Source organism: Syngnathus typhle, linkage group LG9, assembly GCF_033458585.1.
Source record: "Syngnathus typhle isolate RoL2023-S1 ecotype Sweden linkage group LG9, RoL_Styp_1.0, whole genome shotgun sequence".
Taxonomy (NCBI): domain Eukaryota; kingdom Metazoa; phylum Chordata; class Actinopteri; order Syngnathiformes; family Syngnathidae; genus Syngnathus; species Syngnathus typhle.
Genome location: NC_083746.1, coordinates 14,043,322 through 14,065,544, shown reverse-complemented (window position 1 = coordinate 14,065,544; position 22,223 = coordinate 14,043,322). Strand labels below are relative to the sequence as shown.

At 41.3% G+C, this 22,223-nt stretch overlaps 1 protein-coding gene across 3 annotated transcripts in view; it reads left to right on the top strand.

The window, feature by feature from the left end:
• LOC133159483 (ribosomal RNA processing protein 1 homolog A-like) overlaps positions 1–21,031 on the top strand; it is a 70,367-nt gene extending 49,336 nt beyond the window's left edge. Inside the window, exons 13-17 of one of the 3 annotated variants that reach the window (XM_061286516.1) lie at positions 5,809–6,710; positions 8,021–8,095; positions 8,287–8,353; positions 14,630–14,687; positions 19,926–21,031. In XM_061286516.1, the coding sequence (XP_061142500.1) occupies positions 5,809–6,710; positions 8,021–8,095; positions 8,287–8,353; positions 14,630–14,685 (1,100 nt within the window). In that variant the 3' untranslated portion in view covers positions 14,686–14,687; positions 19,926–21,031. Of the gene's footprint in view, positions 1–5,808; positions 6,711–8,020; positions 8,096–8,286; positions 8,354–12,737; positions 13,437–14,629; positions 14,688–19,903 lie in introns of those variants that run through there. The other 2 variants (XM_061286517.1, XM_061286514.1) reach the window with 2 other exon arrangements.
• The last annotated feature ends 1,192 nt before the right edge of the window (positions 21,032–22,223 follow it).

Sequence of the window (22,223 nt, the reverse complement as noted above, 5' to 3'; positions counted from 1 at the left end):
GCAGCTTCAAAAACTCCCCAATCGGTGCAGTCAAAGCAGGCTTGGAGGTCCTGCCTTGACTCCTGACCACTTCCTCACAGTTTTTAGTTTCTGCCTGTAGGCCGGGATCAGATGAACTAGACAAAGGTCCGAGAGTCCTAAAGCTGCACGAGCCGCAGAGTTGTTTCCATCCTTGATCACGGTGTAGCAGTGGTCCAGAGTCTGTGCCCCCCCCTGTGGGACACGTTACGTGCTGTCTCTATCTGAGGAGTTCGTGTGCGAGGTTCGCCCTGTTAAGATCACCCAGAGCAATGATTAGTGAATTTGGTAGAAGTTTCTCCATGTCTGTTACCTGGTCAGCCAGCATCTGCGCGGCTTCACGCGCACGTGCGTGTGGTGGAATGTAAACAGCCGCCATGACGATCGAGGAGAACTCCCGTGGTGAATAGAACGGCCGGCAGTTTATGAAAAGTGTTTCTAGGAGAGGTCTGCAAAACTCTTTTACACACCGTGACATCAGTACACCAACGTTCATTAATGTAAAAAAAGAGACCACCTCCTCACGAGTTAGCCAAAACCCCGCTAGCTCTACGGCGTGGTGGGGGGTTCGTTCGCGGAGCCACATTTCAACAAACCACAGCGTGGCGGATCTGCTGAAGTCCATGTTCCTTGAAGTGAGGAGCAGCAGTTCGTCCATCTTGTTCGCCAGGGAGCGGATATTCGCCAGATGAATTGACGGTAGGGAAGAACGGAACCCTCCCTGCCTCAGCTTTACGACTGCTCCGGCTCGTTTTCCGCGCCGCCGTCGTCGGGCTAGCTTGTATAGCACCGCCGCTCCGGCTAGAATCTCCGACAAATAGTCTGAATCAGAGAGAACAGGAGAGAAAATAGCAGAAGAAGACTGTCCGATGTTTAACAGCGCTTCTCTGGTAAAAGTGATCCGGGATGGACAGCAGAGGACACAGACAACACACAAAATAAGACAAAGTTTTTTAATCTCCATCGCGGACTGGACGTCATACGGAGGCCGCCATTACAGATGCGCAGAACGGTTGCGCAAGACAAGTCAGCTATATAAAGAGCGAGAGTTCAGTTCTCCACCTATTAGTTTCAATTCACAGTTTAATTAGCAGTTTCAATCAGCAAATAACAAAATGCGTATTACAGGTAATATTTTATTTCACAACACTTTGCCTTGTTCCTTACGTCTCTGCTGTTCACTTCAAACACGCTCCATACGACCGCAATGCACTTGTATCAGACGCTTGCTCGATCACCTGCTCGTTTGCTGTCTGTCACAAGTACCCTACACAAATCCGAAACATTTGTTGCGGCTCCGGGTCACGACGAGGGGCAAGTTTTGGTTACCAAGGGTGTTTTTATTCCTCTTCAACGTCTCTCCCATACAGAGCCGCCTTTTTCACGTCCGCACGCCTTTTTCACATGCGCGCACGGAGAGCGGTGGTGCGTTTATGGGCAGTCGGAGAAATCAACGCCAACAAAAAATAAATTACATCCAGCCTAGTTAAGACCATACCAAAGACTATAAAAATGGGACCCATTGCCTCACTGCGTGTGTGACGATCATTGGGACTTAAAAAAAAAAAAAAAAAAAAAAAATTAAAAAAAAACATAAAGATTTGGTGCGTATTATACATGGGTACAGGCTTTTTTCCAGCATCAGCATGCCATTTTTAGGGTGCGTATTATACATGGGGGCGCACTATACATGGAAAAAACGGTATGCCAACCTAGACACATAGCAAAACTGGGGACGAGATATGACAAATCTCCCTCGAAATAAAACTTGAAATCACCTTTCTTCTTGTTTGTTGTCGATCGCGCATCGCATTCAGCCATCCTGCCCAACACACTTAGTCAGTAAAATTCATAATTGACGACATATCGTTTGATGCGATGGTGCAATCCTTGATGGTGTGGTGTTGTCAAATATTGTTTGTTTTTTAATCTCCATCGCGGACCGGACGTCATACCGAGGCAGTATCACTGCGCATGCGCACTATGGATCCGATGCGAATAGTCCTCTTCTCTTCTTGACTGACAATGAATGTGATAGTTTAATACAATCAGCAAATAACAAAATGCGTATTACAGGTAATATTTTATTTCACAACACCTCCGTCGTTCCTTTCGTCTCTGCTGTTCACTTCAAACACGCTCCATACGAACGCAATGCTCTCGTATCAGACGCTTGCTCGATCACCTGCTCGTTTGCTGTCACAATGTACCCTACACAAATCCGAAACAATTGTTGCGGCTCCGAGTCACGACGAGGGGCAAGTTTTGGTTTCCAAGGGTGTTTTTATTCCTCTTCAACGTCTCTCCCATACAGAGCCGCCTTTTTCACATGTCCGCACGCCTTTTTCACATGTCCGCACTGAACGCGGTGGTGCCTTTACGGGCGGTCGGAGAAATCAACGCCAACAAAAAAATACACATCCAGCCTAGTTAAGACCATACCAAAGACTATAAAAATGGGACCCATTGCCTCTCTGCGTGTGTGACGATCATTGGGACTTAAATAAATAAATAAATAAATTTTAAAAATTGGGTGTGTATTATACATGGGTACAGGCTTTTTTCTAGCATCAACATGCCACTTTTAGGGTGCCTATTATACATGGGGGCGCATTATACACGGAAAAAAACAGTATTTTTAATGCTGTTAATAAATGCATTTGTTTTCGAAAAGGTTTTTTTCAAATTTCCATGCTTTACTGCCTACGAAAGCCCAAAACCTTTTATGCAATGACCTTTACGTGTCATTTATATTACTTCACACAAACACTACATCCATCTGTTCCTGATTCGGCCCCCCAGTAAGCGTCCTTCATTACGGTGTAGCAGTAGTCTAGTGTCTGTGTCCCTCTGGTGGGACACTTTATGTACTGTCTGTATTTGGGGAGTTTGTGTGCGAGGTTCGCTCTGTTAAAATCACCTAGAACAATGATCAGTGAGTTTGGTAATTTTTTCTCCATGTCTGTTACCTGGTCAGCCAGCAGCTGCGTGGCTTCGATCGCACGTGCATGTGGTGGAATGTAAACAGCCGCCATAACGATCGAGGAGAACTCACGAGGTGAATAAAATGGCCGGCAGTTTATGAAAAGTGTTTCTAGGACAGGGCTGCAAGACTCTTTGCACACTGTGACATTAGTACACCAACCTTCATTAATATGGAAACATAGACCACCTGCCTTTGATTTTCCCGTGAGCTCCGCGCTGCGATCTGCGCGTAGTAGCTGAAACCCAGTTAGCTCTACGGCGTGATGGGGGGTGCGTCCGTCAAGCCTTGTTTCGATGAAGCACAGGGTAGCGGATCTGCTAACGTCCGTGTTCCTTGAAATGAGAAGCAGCAGTTCGTCTATCTTGTTAGTGTGGTGAATTCTCTTCGATGGTCAGCTGGTCTTCCAAACAAAACGGTGAAAAAGTGGCTGGCTTGGAGAAGGAAAACTTCAGTCACGCACGGCTGATAGGGGAAAGATTTTATTCAACCGATGTCAGAGAGAAGTGTCTCGCGCCTTAGCCAAGATGTCGAGTCGCTTTGTCCACTCTCGCCGTAAAACGTATACCCCCGCGCTCCCTTTCACTCGGGTGCGCGCACAGGGGGCTGTTGGGTGATCTATGACCCCCTAGTCAGCCTCCCTAACTCTACACGGTGCATATCTTAGCAGTTGTTAATGGAAACCAGATGTGTCTGGTGCCAATGAGCCTACATTCCTAGACCAAGCCCCAAACAATCCCACACGAACCTGACCCGAACATGACCTGGTCACACTTAGGCTTACTAGTGAGATATACATTGCATGATACCAGAATAAAAATTCACATTAGCCAGAGAGCAGACATTTACCAGATGAATTGATGGTAGGGGAGCACGGAACCCTCTCTGCCTCAACTTCATAAAGGCTCCAGCGCGCTTGCCACGCTGCCGTCTTCAGCATGCTAGCTTGTAGAGCGCCGCCGCTCCGGCTAAAATCTCTGTCAAACAGTCTGAGTCAGTGAAAACCGGAGAGAAAGTATCAGGAGAAGACTGTCCAATGTTTAACAGTTCCTCTCTGGTAAAACCACAACCATGTGATTGTGTTTTTTTTTTTTTTTAGAGCAGAACACAAGAACAACACTGGGGTGGGCAGCAGAAGATGCAAAAAACACACAAAATAACACAAAGCAGAGAGGGAGTCACCGAGGCGGCCATCCTCGGCGCCATCTTGTTAGGCGGTTCAGAAAATGGATGGATGAATTTGTGGTACCTGCACCACTCTTTGGTAGTTACTGGTTTAAACCATTAAAGAGCAAGCTATGATCCCCAAAGCGCTTAAGATACTTAGACCATTTCAAATGCTTTCAAATATACTGAGCCCGAATGCCGACTGACTCTACTCGTTATTGTATTTTCGTTACTTTGAGGATTGTATTAACCCCTAATCATGCCTCCAGAGAAAGCAAGTGGGAGCAGTAAAGCCATCCTAAAACACAGACGCTCTTAAAGCAGTGCGACAGTGAGCGCCCGGCGCGCTACAGTTGCGCGATCGGACCAAATTAAGCTCCCTGCGCACTGAGGTCCACTAAAATTTTGGAAAGTACATCAAGACTTTAAAAATATTTTCTGAATTTCAGCGATGGCTCTGTCACAATAATGCGACCAGCACGGTGCAGTTGCGCGGTCGGCGCCGCGGTACGGTTGCGCGTTCGGCCATGCCCTGCGCAATTTTGACAAAAATGCGCAAATGAAAAAATGCTTAAAAAAGGCGTGCTTTTTGTCTTGGAACGGATAACATTTTTTTCCATTATTTGTAATGGGAAAAATGGATTCGGAATTCGAACGATTCACTTCTCGAACCGCCTTCTGGAACGCATTGTGGTCGAAAACCGAGATTTGACTAGTAGTTTACCTAAAAAAAAATGACCAGACGGGGTTTTCCGCAAATAATGGGATAGCCGCCGTCAAAAAAGAAAATACCGTAACTTTCGGACTATAAGTCGAGGTTTTTTCATAGTTTGGGTGGGGGGGGCGACTTATATATGGGTTTTTTTTTTCAAAGATTTTAAAAAAAAAGTGGAACCGCGATAAACGAACCGCAATGTAGCAAGGCATTACCGTCCTCAGCTCTTAGTTTGTGTTTATGTCACGTTAGCATACCTATCGTTTAGCCTGTTGTTGCTCACGTGTTGTTGCGACGCTGCGTCAGCAGCGCGGCGGTTGTTTACATAAAGGACGAAGATTGACTCGAAGAGCTGCTTCTGACGCGATGTTGCGCTGCTGTCGTCACTTGAAATTCAAATTCCAGTAATCCCTTGCTACATTGCGGTTCGTTTATCGCGGGTTCACTTTTTTTTTTTTTTGAAGATTTTTTAAAAAAAAAAAACATAAGTTGCTCCTGAGTATAAGTGGCCCCCCCCCACCCAAACTATGAAAAAAAACCGTGATTAATAGTCCGAAAATTACGGTAAAAGTTTTTTGAATAACTAATTTGACGTCAGGGCTGTTCTCAGCTCTTAGTTTGCTTACCTATCGTTTAGCCTGTTGTTGCTCGTTCATGACTGTTCTTGGTGTTGGATTTTGTCGAATAAATTGCCCCCCAAAATGCGACTTAAACTCCGGAGCAACTTATATATGTTTTTTTCGCTTTTTTGGGCATTTTATGGCTGGTGCGACTTATACTCCGGTGCGACTTTTAGTCCGAAAATTACTGTATGTGATTTTGGAATTTTGCAAATACCAAACTGCAAAGTGTACAGTCATTATTATATAGTCATTACATTATATTTCTCCTAACTAACGAAAAATAACTGCTTTTTCTTTTTCAGGGAAAAAAAACAAACTCAAGCAAAATGATGACTCTGGTAAAGATGTGAAGACCACAGATCTTATTCACAAAGACATCACAAAGCCAAGAATAAAAAAAAGGAGGGGATGTCATGGGGATGATTTAAATGCCGGAGTGTCAAATATGGAGGGCACCAACGTTCCAAATCAAAGCAAGAGTCTGCTCAATGAGTCTGAAGATAAGGCAGCAAAACAGTCATCTGTTTCTGCCTCAGATAAAGCCAGCAAACTCAATTCTGGCATTACCAACAAAAACAAATCAAAAAAGAAAACAAAGAGAACATCAGGGGGTAAAGAAGAGTCAGTAAATGAGACACATACTCTGCAACGGTTTGCATCACAAGTTAGGTGGATGGTGGATCCTGTTTCCTGTGAGATCACATTGAGTGAACCTGAGCTCCAGGTCTTAAACACTGCCAAGACAAAAGAGAGAAGTCTGAAGGGTCCGAAAGTCAATTCATTTGCAGCTTGTTCACAGCAAATTCCGTTTGATTCTCTCTCATTACCTTGTGCTGATTCTACTGATGTTGACACAGCACTCAAACTTGAAGATTTAGCTGAACTCACTGCCTTCCCTGAGTGCAAAAGGGGAAAAAATGAAGCAGAGAAAGTAATGATTGCAAGTAAAAGTAAAACCAATGAAAATGAATGTGCATCAAACAGTCAAATGGGAACTCTACTGAAGAAAAATAAACGAAGCTCTGCACAGGTGAAAGACATTAGCAGCACGGAAAAGAACACCAAAGAGGCATACTATTCCCCAAAGAAGCTAAATAAGAAAAGAAAAATACCTGTGGTGCTTGAGTTTGAGGCTGCTGAGCTTGAGTTTGCTACACCAACCAGTGACATTGTAGACAGAGCACTGGGTGTCAAGAAGATAAGAGTGAGTATTAAAAAGGGCATGTTTTTAACATTGACATGATATTCATCTGTGAGCCTAGATCAGGGGTCACCAACACGTTGCCCGCGGGCACCAGGTCGCCCGTTAGGACCGCATGAGTCGCCCGCAGGACTGTTCTAAAATTAGCTCAAATAGCGGCACTTGTCAGTGAGCTGCATCTATTTATTTTACAGTCAAACCTCGGTTTTCGAACGTCCTGGTTCTCGAACAAATCGGAATTCGAATGAAAAATTAGAGATTATTTTGCTTCAGTTGTCGAACAAGATTCGAAGGTCGAACCTCGCGAGATGAGCTGAAAGGATACAAGAAAACCCAACCGCGCGTCCCAGATGCCGACTGACTCCGTTCGTTATATTATTTTTGTTACTTTGAGGATTCTATTAACCTCTAATTATGCCTCCAAGGAAAGCAAGTGGGAGCAGTGAAGCCATCCTAAAACACAAAGATCCTCGCTTTTAAAGCAATGCGACAGTGAACGCCGGGTGCACTGCCGTTGCGCGATCAGACCAAATTAAGCTCCCTGCGCACTGAGATCCACTTAAGTTTTGGAAAGTACATCAGGACTTCAAAAATATTTTCTAAATTTCAGCGACGGCTCTGTCACAATAATGCGACCAGCGCGGTGCATTTGCGCGGTCGGCGGTGCACTGCAGTTGTGCGATCGGACAAAATTAAGCTCCCTGCGCACTTAGGTCGACTTAAATTTTGGAAAGTACATCAGGACTTTAAAAATAGTTTTAAAATTTGAGCGACGGCTCTGTCACAATAATGCGACCAGCGCGGTGCAGTTGCACGGTGGGTAACACGTTACGGTTGCGCGTTCGGCGGTGCGCAGCAGTTGCACGATCGGGCAAATATGCGCGAATGAAAAATTGCTTAAAGGCGGGGGGTTTTGTCTTGAAACGGATTCAATTTTTTTCCATTATTTGTAATGGGAAAAATAGATTCGGAATTAGACCGATTCGCTTCTCGAACCGCCTTCTAGAACGGATTGTGGTCAAAAAACAAGGTTTGACACTTGCACGTGAACTGGAAATGACAATAACACAGTGAAAGCCAAATTGAGCAAATTGGCTATTGCAGAAGTCTGTGTCAAAGTGGTAGCCCTTTGCCTTAATCAGTCCCCAGGAAGTAGCTCTCGGTTTAAGAAAGGTTGGTGACCCCTGGCCTAGATCACATTCTTCCCATGCATATATGAAATAGTTCAATAAATAAAAGTCATGGTTCATCTAAATCTACTACAAGCCAAGCCGAAGTTGATAAAGACGTCGTGTAATTTTGACTCATTTCAGAGAAGCGGCAAAGTTCCAACACCACTCATCTTCAGCACTGAAGCAAATTGCAAAAACCCAGTCTTTGGCAATGAGGTAATGTTGGTCTTCTGTCACAATAGGAAAGGTTGTAATAATTAGTCAAGATTACGATTTTAGAAATCTACTGTGTAAATAGCTATACACTGTGTGTGTGCGTGAGTGTATGTATATGCATCCTACATGTATGTATAAAAATCAGAGAAACATACATTTATTGTGCATTCTTTTTTTTTTTTGCTCCACAGATAAATCATACTCCCACATCAGACAGCAAAAAGGTGACCTTCCATCTCAAGAATAATAAAACTGCTGGTAAGAAAATGTGAAAGTGTGTGGGAACGTGTACGCATATTAGTGTGCTCAAGTGATTGAAACTAATTTTATTAATCACAGAATTTGTAATTAATCTAATTCATCATAATTTAATAATTAATTTTAATCTCATATGTGATGAATGTCCCCAATTACAGAATTTGTCATAAAGGACATTGTAGTGCATGACTAATCAGATGAATAGACCAAGAACGGAGGATTCGAAATCCACATTTTTTATTGGTGAACTGTGCTTCATAAATGAAATCCAAAAGAAAAATGGTCAAGCATATTAGCAAACTAGTTTGGCCAGGTGCATTATTAAAAAATGCAGTTAAAAAATACTCAAATAAAATATAAAGCTGTATACAGCAATTCAAAATTCTCTCCTTCATTAGTTGCACTTCTGCCTCACACAGCCTGTTGCCACTCCAAATGTTTCTTTGATTTTGAGCTTTGTTTACTATGTACTGTACAACAAACCTTAATATATACTATTGTACTGTACTACCAGCTTGAAAATACAAACGTCTCTTGACGTAAACATTGAAAACATGACCCAAAAAACATAACGCGCATGAGTGACTCCCCCAGATGACTGAGGGGAAATGACTTCTCTCATAATGTACATAACTACCGTATTTTCCGGACTACAAGTCGCTCTGGAGTACAAGTCGTATGAAATGAATAATAAAGAAGAAGAAAAAAACATATCCTATAAATCGCACCGGTGTACAAGTCGCATTTTCGGGGCAACTTTATTTGACAAAATCCATCACCAAGAACAGACATGGATAGGCAACAACAGACAGGCTAAATGATACGGTATGGTAACTTTACATAAACACAAACAAGGAACTGAGAATTTGCCTGATGTAACATATTAACAATTATTCAAATAACTACAACATGAATAACATGTTTATCAAACCATCCGTGTCAGTCCAAATCATTGAATCCATCGAAATCTTTGTCCTTTGTGTCATTTGTAAACAACGCCGCTGCTGACTCCGGAAGTGTATGCGGCGCTGACGGCCGAATTGTCAGTTGCGGTTCCAGTTATTCCACAAGCCTATATAACTTGTATATCAAATAACTATAACATAAATAACTATTTTATTGAACCATCAGTGTCACTCCAAATCATTAAATCCATCGAAATCTTCGTCCTCTGCGTCACTTAAAAAAACCACCGCTGCTGACTCTGGAAGTACATGAGGCGCTGACGTCACTCATCCTGAGTTGCGGCTCCAATTATTCTACAGACCTATATAACTATATATAAACTATACGTATATCAAGTGAATATAACATAAATAACTATTTTATCGAACAATCCGTGTCACTCCAAATCATTAAATCCATCAAAATCTTCGTCCCCCGTGTCACTTATAAACAACACCGCTGCTGACTCCGGAAGTACATGCGGCACTGAGGTCAGATTCATTGTCAGTTGCGATTCCAATTATTCTACAGGCCAAGTGCACCTTCATGCGGTTTAAAGTGAAAATAACATGTGAAGTGATCAGCTATACTAGTAAGTACCGTATTTTTCCATGTATAATGCGCAAAATTTAACTAATTTATTGTCCTAAAATCTGGGGTGTGCATTATACATGGGTACAAATTTTTATTTATTTATTCATATCATACGGAGGCCGCCATTACAGATGCGCTTTATTCTCTGCTGTTCACTTCAAACACGCTCCATACGAACACAATGCTCTCTCGTATCAGACGCTGCTCGTTTGTTGTCACAATGTACCCTACACAAATCCGAAACATTTCTTCGCTATGGAGTTTGCTAGCGCATGCGCAGTGATACTGACCGGCAGAATAACATCCGGTTGTTCCCAAAGATGATCTTTTTTCTGAAATAATTTTACGTTTACGGACTTAAGTAGGAGTCAAAATTTGGGTGCGTATTATACATGGGTACATGCTTTTTTCCAGCATCAACATGCCATTTTTAGGGTGCGCATTATACATGGAAAAAAACGGTAATGTGTTAATGATCAAGTCATAATGTGTTAAAAATTTCACATATAAATCTCTCCTGATTATAAATCGCACCCCCGGCCAAACTACGAAAAAAGCTGCCACCTATAGTCAGGAAAATACGGTATTTCATATTCCAAAATCAAAAATTGTTTGTGTGCATGTTGGTGTGTTTTACCTTTTTTTTAAATCTTATTTTGTTAGAAACAAATCGCTTGGTAAAACTTAAACCACAACTGAAATAGGTGTGTTGATTGATGAGTTGTTGGCTTTAAACTACATTTTAGTGAGTGATGCCAACCTCCTTCTGCCATGAAGCGAAACATGATGTTTTATTAGAGTTACCTACGTATTGGTGGCCAGGCATTTCCTCAGACTACAGACTGACATGCAGAGAGTGCTTACTTTAGGTGAGTGGTACAAACTCAGGGAGGCTATTGCAGCGCAACAAGTGACGAGGCACCGCAGGTTTGCGCATTGACTTGACACTCACGATAAACTGCGTTAACTTTGATAGTGTTTTTATTTGCAGCATGATTAATTTAAATAACGCATTAGTGACAACTAGAGATGCACCGATCCGACTTTTTCAGTTCCGATACCGATGCCGTGGCTTTGCGTATCGGTCGATACCCGATACCGATCCGATATTATGGTTGACTTTTCAAGCTACATAACTCTGCATGTGGAACAGAAAATACCAAAGGCAATGGCATCAGGCAGACTACAAAGTTCTTTGCTCTAAATTAGGGGTGTCCAAACTAACGGTCCAGTTTTTATTGGCCCGCAGCAAATTCTGAAAACATAATTGAATATGGCCCGCACAAGAAGCTTGAGCTCAGCTTTCTCAGTTTCCACACTAGATGGTGTAATGTATTTGGACTGTGTGGTTACCCGTACTGGGGGGTGGAGCTAGAGGTATGGCGGGCGGATGGCATGTTGTAGCTAGGAGAGACTGCGGCTAAAAAGAAACGAACATCAATACATGATTGACTCACTGCTTCCCTAAAACCTGGTCGTCTTGTCAAGTTATTTCTCATGGTATAGAGAAACATTACAGATGGAGCCCGCCACACAAAGCGTTTGACATCCCATTAACACCCCCCCGGAAGAGAAGCGAACACGCAGCGTTTGACATCCGATTAGCCTCCGCCGCCCCCCCCCCCCCCCATTCGGGAGAGAAGCGAACGCGCAGCCTTTGACGTCCCATTAGCAACCCGAAGAGAAGCGAACGCGCAGGGTTTGACGTCCGCTTAGCAACCCGGGGAGAGAAGCGAACGTTCGCTCCATGTTTGCATTTGTTTAGAAAGCTCTCGTGGCATGCGGCACACGTGCTGCTGACGTATGACGTAGCCCGCGTCCCAATAAATTAAGGAAAGTATCGGCTCACAGATCGGCTGTATTTTCCGATACCCGATCCATCTATTTTGTTGATATCGGGACCGATATCCGATCCAGATATCGGATCGGTGCATCTCTAGTGACAACCCTAAAGTATATATTTTTAGGCCTCAACACTGTCAATTATTAATTATTCACTTTCAATAACAGTAGTTTATCACAATAAAAAAAACAAAATTAACAAATCTTTAAAACTAAAAAAAATTTACCTGACAAAATAACTCCACAATTTATATTAATACCTTTACTTGTATAGTACCTTGTAAAACAAAGCTACAGGGTGTTTCACAATAAAAACAGTCAGTCAACAAACTTAAACCTACGGTGGGATCCACACAAACAATAAAAATGAATGGAGAAAATGAATGAAATAAATAATACAAACACAACAAATAGTAAGGATTTCCAGGATTTTTTCTCATGTCTACATCACAAAAAAATTAATCAGCCACGGACGGACGGCAACAGGGCTTAGCAAAAACTCACAAACTTTGTAACAATGTCTACAAAGACAACAAAGACCTCACAGCGATCGCTTTTCAGGCCTTTTTTAAATTTTCTACACAAACGATAGGGACTTTACAGAGATCGCTTTTCGGGCTCTAATAATAATTATTTCCACAGAAACAAAAGGGACCTTGCAGCCAAAACTTCTCTGCCCCTAATACCGTAATTTTCGGACTATAAATCACGTTTTTTTTCATAGTTTGGGTGAGGGGGCGACTTATACTCAGGAGCGACTTGTATACATATATGTTTTTTTTCACTTTTTGGGGCATTTTATGGCTGGTGCGATTTATACTCCGGTGCGATTTATAGTCCGAAAATTACGGTAATAATCTCTTCAAATCCAGTAGGGACCTCATAGCGATCGCTGCTCTGGCTAATAATTTTTACCTAACAAACCAAGTTTGTTTGTCAATGGAAGCCAAGTTTATTTGTCAGTGGATAGTCTGCTTCATTGTTGCTTATTTTCATGTTGCAGAGTTCAGGAAGAATGATCGCAGCTTGTTATTAAGCCCAGAGGGGTTATCCAAAGTCCCTTTTGACCCAAAACAAAAACCCAAATCTGGGGTTTTAAAGTCTACTCCCATGCCATTTTACAACATCAAGAAGACTCCAAAGGCGAACAAGAAGAGGGTTTTGAGTACTCCAAAAAGTACGCCAAGAAGACGGCCTACTGCATCTGACTTTTTTTGAAATCCTAACCTTGGAATACTGTAGATACAAACTTTTTTTGTTTCTTCAACCTCAAATTGTAACTGCAGTCTTTTCACGTGAATGTGCAAATCAAACAGGCCAATTCCCCATGCTCTATGTTTATGGTGCGATCATGTTGTGTGCTACTGCGACGTTAAAGAATATTGAATGGAAACAGACTGTTGGAATGTACATTTGACCATGACTTTTAGTATTAAATTAGTTCAGTCGTAAATTGTTTTTTACTTTGTACTTTAAAACATTTTATTCATCTGCATTTATTTGTCGTGTCCTGTTTTACGGTTCACAGTAGTCATTGGCATTATGTACGTATTTACAATTTTCAAAAACAATTGCGAAGCTGAAAAAATAGCAAATTTTAAACTAAGCACAATATCAAGTCTTAGTGCTCCAGAAGTGTTTAATTTGAACTAATGTTTGTATAGCACATTCAGAATTCTGACAAATAAATTTTTATAAATAAGTTTGTACTGGTCCACATTACTTAAGTCTGGATCATTGTTCCCAGAACTATGTGACGTTATCTGAGCACATGTGATATAATTTCCAGTAGACAGCAAGTGGTAAAATGATTTTAAACGTGTTAATAGTACATCAAAAATAATGATATTGATAAAATATTAACTTTTTACTATTGTAAATGGATTTTTGCAATGAACGGGGGCTTTGAAGCCGGCCTATAATTACTACTGAGACACTACTGAGGTCGAGGTTTGGTCGCTTAAGTATTGGTCGAATAGTAGTGGTCTTAAAGGCTGTTGGCATAGTGCCTGACATGGGTGACAAATGGTATTTAAGAGGAAAGGTCCTAAAATCTGAAATAGTTTTAACATGTTTGCCAGGAAGCGGGTTGTAAGTTGTGTAACTAACCAGTTGTGTAAGCCTTTCAAGGACCACTTTTTAAAATGGGCCAAGTCTGTCAGATGATTGTCAGCCTTAATATGAAATTCAGTAGGCCTAATCACAGGTTTTGACTGGGTTTTAGGAGCGGTGTCCATAATCTCATCCCTAATTAGCTGAATCTTCTGAGTAAAAAAAATGCATGAAATCGTTGGCTGATTGAGGAGTGTTACTGGAGGTTGGCTGCAATATGGTTAGTCACAATATATAGTATTATGGTTTATTTCTATTGAGACCAATAATTCTGGATAAATCATTATTATAATATAAAACTCAAATTGACCCACCTTCCAGGGTCCAATTGTAATCCCAGCAGTTTTTGGGGTGTACTGTCTGGGAGAGAGAGAACTCATCGTGGTTCATTTTGCACTTCCAGTGCTTTCTAGTCAAACGTCTTTATTACTGATATTCCCATGTTTTCCATGCAATCTTACTTGCTCGTGTAGCTTTGCGTCTCACTGTACATTTCAAGAAGCACGGATGAATCCGTCTTGGCTTCCACTTGCCTGTGCAACCGGTGAAAACGCATGCAGATGTGACCCATTGAAGTTTGAGGATACCTGGACCCGTATTGTGGAGTTTTCTTGTGGAGAATTCTATAGAGATCCATGTTGAATGTATTATACACTTTAAATGTGGAATTGACTTGTGTATGGACTCAAAAGTTGGAAACTGGTTCTCCCTCGTGATGTACATGGAAGGACACCTCACAGGCTACTGTGAAGGACATATGTCATTGTCTCCGATTACGTCTAGATGGGACCGGCTCATTTCTGAGAAACAAACTCTGTGCTCCCACTAATTCAACGTAATGGTGAGTTTTATTTTTGTCATTTGTACTTGTTTTTATGTCAGTCTTATCATTTTATTTCATTGTATTTATATATTTATTATAAATGTATTTATTTATATAAATGTATTATATATTTATATAAATGTCGGTCCGCGAAAATATTTCTGACATGTGGCGCAAAAAAGGTTGGGGACCACTGGTTTAAGGGTTGCCAATAGCAACACATCCCACCCCACATGAGCGCAGCATTTCTAAAGATTTCACGACCCACATTTGTCAAATAAAACCAAACGTTTCATAATCTATCACACCATTTCCACCATTATAATGGCTGCAGTTTTTGTGAATTGTGCTTTAAAACAATTACTCCAAGCTGCAAGCATATCAGCAGCTGCCATCAACGTGGCTGCCACCAGCCAAGCACGGGAGCAGTTAATTGAGTCAAAACGTGCATTATAATGTTTCACCTTCACTAGTACACTAATAATAGTGTATATACAGTGCCTTGCGAAAGTATTCGGCCCCCTTGAACCTTTCAACATTTCGCAACATTTCAGGCTTCAAACATGAAGATATAAAAGTTCATTTTTATGTCAAGAATCAACAAGTGGGACGCAATCGTGAAGTGGAACAAAATTGATTGCGTCATTTAAACTTTTTTAACAAATAAAAAACTGAAAAGTGGGGCATGCAATATTATTCAGCCCCTTTACTTTCAGTGCAGCAAACTCACTCCAGAAGTTCAGTGAGGATCTTTGAATGATCCGATGTTGTCCTAAATGACTGATGATGATAAATAGAATGCACGCGTGTGTAATCAAGTCTCCGTATAAATGCACCTGCTCTTTGATAGTCTCAGGGTTCTGTTTAAAGCGCAGAGAGAACCATGAAGACAAAGGAACACATCAGGCAGGTCCGAGATACTGTTGTGGAGTAGTTTAAAGCCGGATTTGGGAACAAAAAGATTTCCCAAGCTTTAAACATCTGAAGGAGTACTGTGCAAGCAATTATATTGAAATGGAAGGAGTATCAGACCACTGCAAATCAACCAAGACTCGGCCGTCCCTCCAAACTTTCATCTCAAACAAGGAGAAGACTGATCAGAGATGCAGCCAAGAGGCCCATGATCACTCTGGATGAACTGCAGATAACTACAGCTGAGGTGGGAGAGTCTGTCCATAGGACAACAATCAGTCGTGCACTGCACAAATCTGGCCTTTATGGAAGAGTGGCAAGAAGAAAGCCATTTCTCAAAGATATCCATAAAAAGTCTTGTTTAAAGTTTGCCACAAGCCACCTGGGAGACACCAAACATGTGGAAGAAGGTGCTCCGGTCAGATGAAACCAAAATCAAACTTTTTTGGCCACAATGCAAAACGCTATGTTTGGCGTAAAAGCAACACAGCTCATCACCCTGAACACACCATCCCCACTGTCAAACATGGTGGTGGCAGCATCATGGTTTGGGCCTGCTTTTCTTCAGCAGGGACAGGGAAGATGGCTAAAATTGATGGAAAAATGCATGGAGCCAAATACAGGACCATTCTGGAAGAAAACCTGTTGGAGTCTGCAAAAGACCTGAGACTGGGAAAGAGATTTATCTTCCAACAGGACAATGATCCAAAACATAAAGCCAAATCTACAATGGAATGGTTCACAAATAGACGTATCCAGGTGTTAGAATGGCCAACTCAAAGTCCAGACCTGAATCCAATCGAGAATCTGTGGAAAGAGCTGAAGACTGGTGTTCACAAACGCTCTCCATCCAACCTCACTGAGCTCGAGCTGTTTTGCAAGGAAGAATGGGCAAGAATTCCAGTCTCTCGATGTGCAAAACTGATAGAGACATACCGCAAGCGACTTGCAGCTGTAATTGCAGCAAAAGGTGGTGCTACAAAGTATTAGTATTAGTAGTAGTAGTAGTAGTAGTAGCGCAAGGGGGCCGAATAGTATTGCACGCCCCACTTTTCAGTTTTTTACCGTTTTTTCCCATGTATAATGCGCAAAATTTAACTAATTTATTGTCTTAAAATCTGGGGTGCGCATTATACATGGGTACAATTTTTTAAATGTTTTTTTATTTTTTTATTTTATTTATTTATTTATTTATTTTTTGTAAGAAAATCATGGTACAACAATTTTTGAAGAAAATCTTGTCACGGATGGAGTGTGGAAAGGAGCAGGGCGACCAAGTGCAGCTTGGACCAGGGTTCATTGGAAGAACTCAAAACACAGACTTGGTAAACTAACATAACTCTCTAACAAAACCAACAACAGGACTGACCGACAAAGACGTTGAACAAAAAGACAGGGTGACATTACCAAAGACAGGAACAGAAACAGTGTTATTGTCAAATATTGTTTGGTTTTTAATCTCCATCGCGGACTGGACGTCATACGGAGGCAGTATCACTGCGCATGCGCGCTATGGATCCGATGCGAATAGTCCTCTTCTTGACTGACAATGAATGTGATAGTTTAATACAATCAGCAAATAACAAAATGCGTATTACAGGTAATATTTTATTTTACAACACTTTGCCTTGTTCCTTTTGTCTCTGCTGTTCACTTCAAACACGCTCCATACGAACGCAATGCTCTCGTATCAGACGCTTGCTCGATCACCTGCTCGTTTGTTGTCACAGTGTACCCTACACAAATCTGAAACATTTGTTGCGGCTCCGAGTCACGACGAGGGGCAAGTTTTGGTTTCCAAGGGTGTTTCTATTCCTCTTCAACTTCTCTCCCATACAGAGTCGCCTTTTTCACATGTCCGCACGTCACTTTCCTCTTTTCATTTTAAACGAACTGATCGCGGTGGTGCCTTTATGGGCACCGCAAAACAAAAGCAATTGTGTGAGAATAAGAAGAAAAGAAAGGCAAGCAATTTTTTGTGGCCAGAAACTGGTCCACACTGCGTTAATGCGTGTAATGCCCTGATGAAATAAAATTTGAAAGATGGAAAGAACTTGCTTTCTGGAATTGGATGAAGCAAAATTATTAAATAACATTTCAAAGCTAAATTTAGAAGAAATAGTCGATTGGTTGTGTCAAGACTACACAAGTTTTTACATTTGAGAATAAGAGAACGATTGAGTTGAAGTTAAGAAACAACAATAATTGACAATTACATTAATTTACTGACGGTTATTTTGTTGGTTTTTATCTTTTATCTTGATTGGTTTGACACCTTGTGGGAGGAAAGATTAGGATGTGGAACACGGGTTGAGACAACCAGTTACACACGCAAAACGTGTGCATTGGGACACTGAGAAGCATTTTGAAAGGTGTGTCAAATTAAATGAAGATGAAATCATATGTAGTAATACAACACTTTACTACATATGGATTCTCTAAATCATACAATTGAGTAAAATAAAACATACATTTTGATTTTTATTCAAATTGCTAAGATTCTTGTGATAAACGATGAGAAAATGATTGAAAAGTAACTAAAGTAACTACAACTAAGCTAGTTGTGGAAGATGTCCAATTGCCACGAAAAATAGCTATATGCATGTGTGCAGGGCACACACACAAGAAGCTGATTAAATTCAAGAGGTAACAAGTTTGCAGAGGAAACCGCATAGCTGTAGTGCAAAAGACGCTTCAAAACACTAAATTACTGAAGCGTTTTTAAAGATGTGCAGCGACAAAGTCCATAGACTGAAATTCGATTATGGATGGAGCTTAAGATCAGGGGATGCTTTGAGAATAATTGTCAATTTCTGTCTATGTGAACCCCTTTGAGACTGCTTGTGATTTAGGGCTATACAAATAAACTTGACTTGACTTGGATGATAAAGAGGGCCAAGAGTGGAGAATGGTATCTATAAATGACCAGAAGACTGATCTGTCCTACTGGGGAACCTATACAAATGGGCAGCAATATTGAGCCATAGTGCGTGTCACATGGCTCAAGAGGAGGGATAGTGGGGCTGGTCAGTCAGCTTTATACAACATACGGATTTGATTCATATTCAAAACATTTTTTGTAGAGCTCGTTTAACATGCGCTAAACACAATCCGCAGGGTTATACTACCTGGTCATAATAGATACATTCTCAAAATTGTTTGAATTGGCTTCAACATAAACACTGAATGCCTTAACAGTGGCAAACACGTTATGTAAAGAAATACTTTGTAAATCAAGTAATGAGGAGAATAAGCACAATGTTCCATAAAGACTTAAAAATCATTGTGCACACCATCGCCGAAGTGCAGGATTAGTATAAAGTGTGAAGAAGTGCATGGAAGAAACTGGAAGATCATGGACAAAATGTTTAGACCTGGTCAAACTGTTCATAAATATTACAATTACTGTGGGTTTAACCCCATATAAAATTGTTTGGGCGACAATATAGATTACCGTGTTTTGAAACCAAGTGGGAAACTAAGGATGATTAAAATTTGGTGGAAATAAAAAAGGAAAAAAACAAAGAAAACTGCTGCATTGTAGCAATTTAAAAGCTCAATTTGACCTTTGCAGGATGATCTACTGTGTCGGATCTGGACTGCCATGAAAGTATGATGTTTATATGTGTACTTGGTCAATAACCGCTGTAGATGTTAAAGAATGGGATGATTATATCTAAAATTAATGTGGATGATTTGTTTCAGGTAACTGTAAGAGTAACTGAAAAACAAAACAATTGATTGCTAATGGCAAAACAAGCTGCAAAGACAGAAACAAAAATCGAATATGTCATATGTATGGATTTGCGACCGATTCTTTGTTATATCGTTGCCATTGACCAAAGATGGTGTAAACTTCTGTCATATGTACTAATTGTGAAATGTGTGACAGAGCATTCTATACACTAATATCCATTGGAGAAAAAAAAAAAGAAGCCATTGCTTTCAGAGAATGTAGTCAAGCTAAATTGTATATGTATCAACATGCCAAGATTTGGGAAAAAGCTGGAAAAACAAACAAAAGCTCTTTAAATTTGAGAGGCGACGATGATCTGACTGAAATTGATGCAATCAGAATCCCTAGAGGAGTTCCTGATTAATAAGAATTAATTGACCAAATTGTAGCAGGATGGGAGTCTTCCATTTGCTGGTGGTGTACGATGAACAAGAACGTCGACATGATAAATTACAACCATTGCAACATGCAGAAATTGGGCAAACGGACACAAGCGGGACTGATGCAGTGCACGAACAGCTAGCCACGCCTTCCCTAATGTCAATCCAGAACCGCAATGCTCTTGTTATGTTGTTGTCTGAGAAAGGACGGGTCTGCGCAATGTTCAGGGAACAATGCTGCACCTTCATCCAGAACGACACCGCCCCTGATGGGAGCCTGACGAAGGTGATTGCAAGCCTGCAATCCCTCAAAACGAGGATGAAAGAGCACAACAAGTGGATGACTGCTTTTGGGAAGTATAAAGCCCTTGTGTCCTCAATTACTGATATACTCACCTTGAGTGGTTGTTGTTGTATTCCATGTCTCAGTCTTCTGTTTAATCGTCTCATCACTACAGCAATATCGCCCATGGAAGACAAGATGGCCGGGGTATACCTAATGTCTGAACGCCAGCATGTTGATGATAACGATGATGAGGATGAGATTTTTGCACTTGGGTTCACAGACTTCTTCCCAGATCTGGGTGTTTCCGAATGATAATGTCACAACGTTTATCCTTTCTTGGTGTAAATTTATTTGTGCTCATACTTGTGATCCTACGGCTGAAAATATTTTTGAAGTGGCTGCTTTTAGGTGATAAGATGGTCTCTGAGAACTTATGATAAACAGGAGGGAATTGTTAGAAAAATGTATATATATGTTATCATGCGTTCTCTAGTCGATGCTTTACCGCAATATTACCGCAATATTATTGCAATATATGCTTGCTGTTTGGCCTTGCTGTTTTTATGATGTACCACAGAAGAGAGAGGTTACTGGGTCAGACAGGTCGCAGCTGACCACTCAGCAAAATGAAGACCTCTACCAAGACAGTTCCTTTTCAACAAAGAATGATTGCTGATCACTCATGTTTCCTGATTTCATCACGGACACAAAGAATGATCGCTGATCACTCATGTTTCCTGATTTCATCACAGACACAAAGAATGAACGCTGATCACTCATGTTTCCTGAATTCATCACAGACACAAAGAATGGTTGCTGATCACTCGTACTCTTTCTTACACTGTTCCATATCAGTATGTAACACCTTGGGATTTTTCTTCTTACGAGACAAAGACCACGTGCTTCCCTCCTCCCCTTTTAGAGGGCTTGTCTCATTTTTGTGGGTAGGGCAAATCCAAATAAAAAGAGCAGGAGTGCATACAGATAATTAGTGTAGTGAGATTGTTGTAAGCGATCTGTACTGCACTCCTCGCGAGAAAAGACTTGATATTCCGTCTCACTTGTGGTTTGTTTGCTGTTGCGCTTCTCTTAATAGTTATTCAGTCAGCGAATTAAACCTGACAGAAATTGGGGGCTCGTTCCGGGATCTCGACACACCTGGAGGGTCCAGCGGACTCTTCGACGCAGGCGAAAATCCTCGGCCGAGGTAAACAAAAGCCCTTTGACGGGACTGTCTCGATCAGTCCGGCTGGACACCGGGAGGGTTGACGAGATCTGCCGAGGAGGAGAATCAGCAGACCGTGAATAGGAATATTAATTCTACTAAAAAGGAATGAATGAGCAGTGACAAGAGGTCACTTAATACGAGCGGTGACAAGAGGTCACTTAAAAAATGAATGAGCAGTGACGAGGTCACTTAAAACGAGCAGTGACAAGAGATCACTTAAAGACCTTGAGAATTCTAGACCCTATCAAGTGCAATTAGAAACAGTTAAATTCCGCAGGGGCGGTGTGGAGCCCCCTCGCTTTCAAGCTAGTTAAATTCCGCAGCAGGAGCGGCGGACTCCTCTGTTAATAAAAAAACGCGCGTGGTATGCTTGTGAAATGGTTTGACTGAGAGTGATCTCATTTGAGCTCTCCTCTATATAAACACACAGGATTGCAAACAGTGGCTTTGTGTGGGTGCAGAGGCAAGAACTCTCCGCTCCCTTCGGGGAGGTGAAGGGAGACTTACCACACATCGAATTTTTAACCACTGTCCTGTGAATAAAGTTGGTTTTAAGACACTGTAGGTGCCATTCAAACTACCAACTCCAAAATTTAGAAAACTAAACCATGGGAAACTTAGATAGTAAGCGAAAGTCCCTACCCCAACATGAACTAAAATGCAAAGATTGGAAAATAATTGAAAGGCAGGATCCCGACCGACTTAAAAAAGATTTCGATAAATGGGTTAAAAAATATAAATTTGAGGGAGAACTAGAAGCAGTACAAGTGCGAGAAAACACATAGTACAAATTCAAAACTAAAGATCATAGCGAAGTTGTATCCGCAAATACATGACACACAGAAAATTGAGGAGTCACCTCCTTATGGGTTGACGGACAGAGCCACTAGACAGAAAAGCCCGCTTGAAATTGATTGGTCAAAGGAAATCAGAGCAAATTATACAGAAACACTGAGAACAAAGCAAAATGATAATGAAACCTTTGATGAGTATCGAGTGCGCATGACAAAAG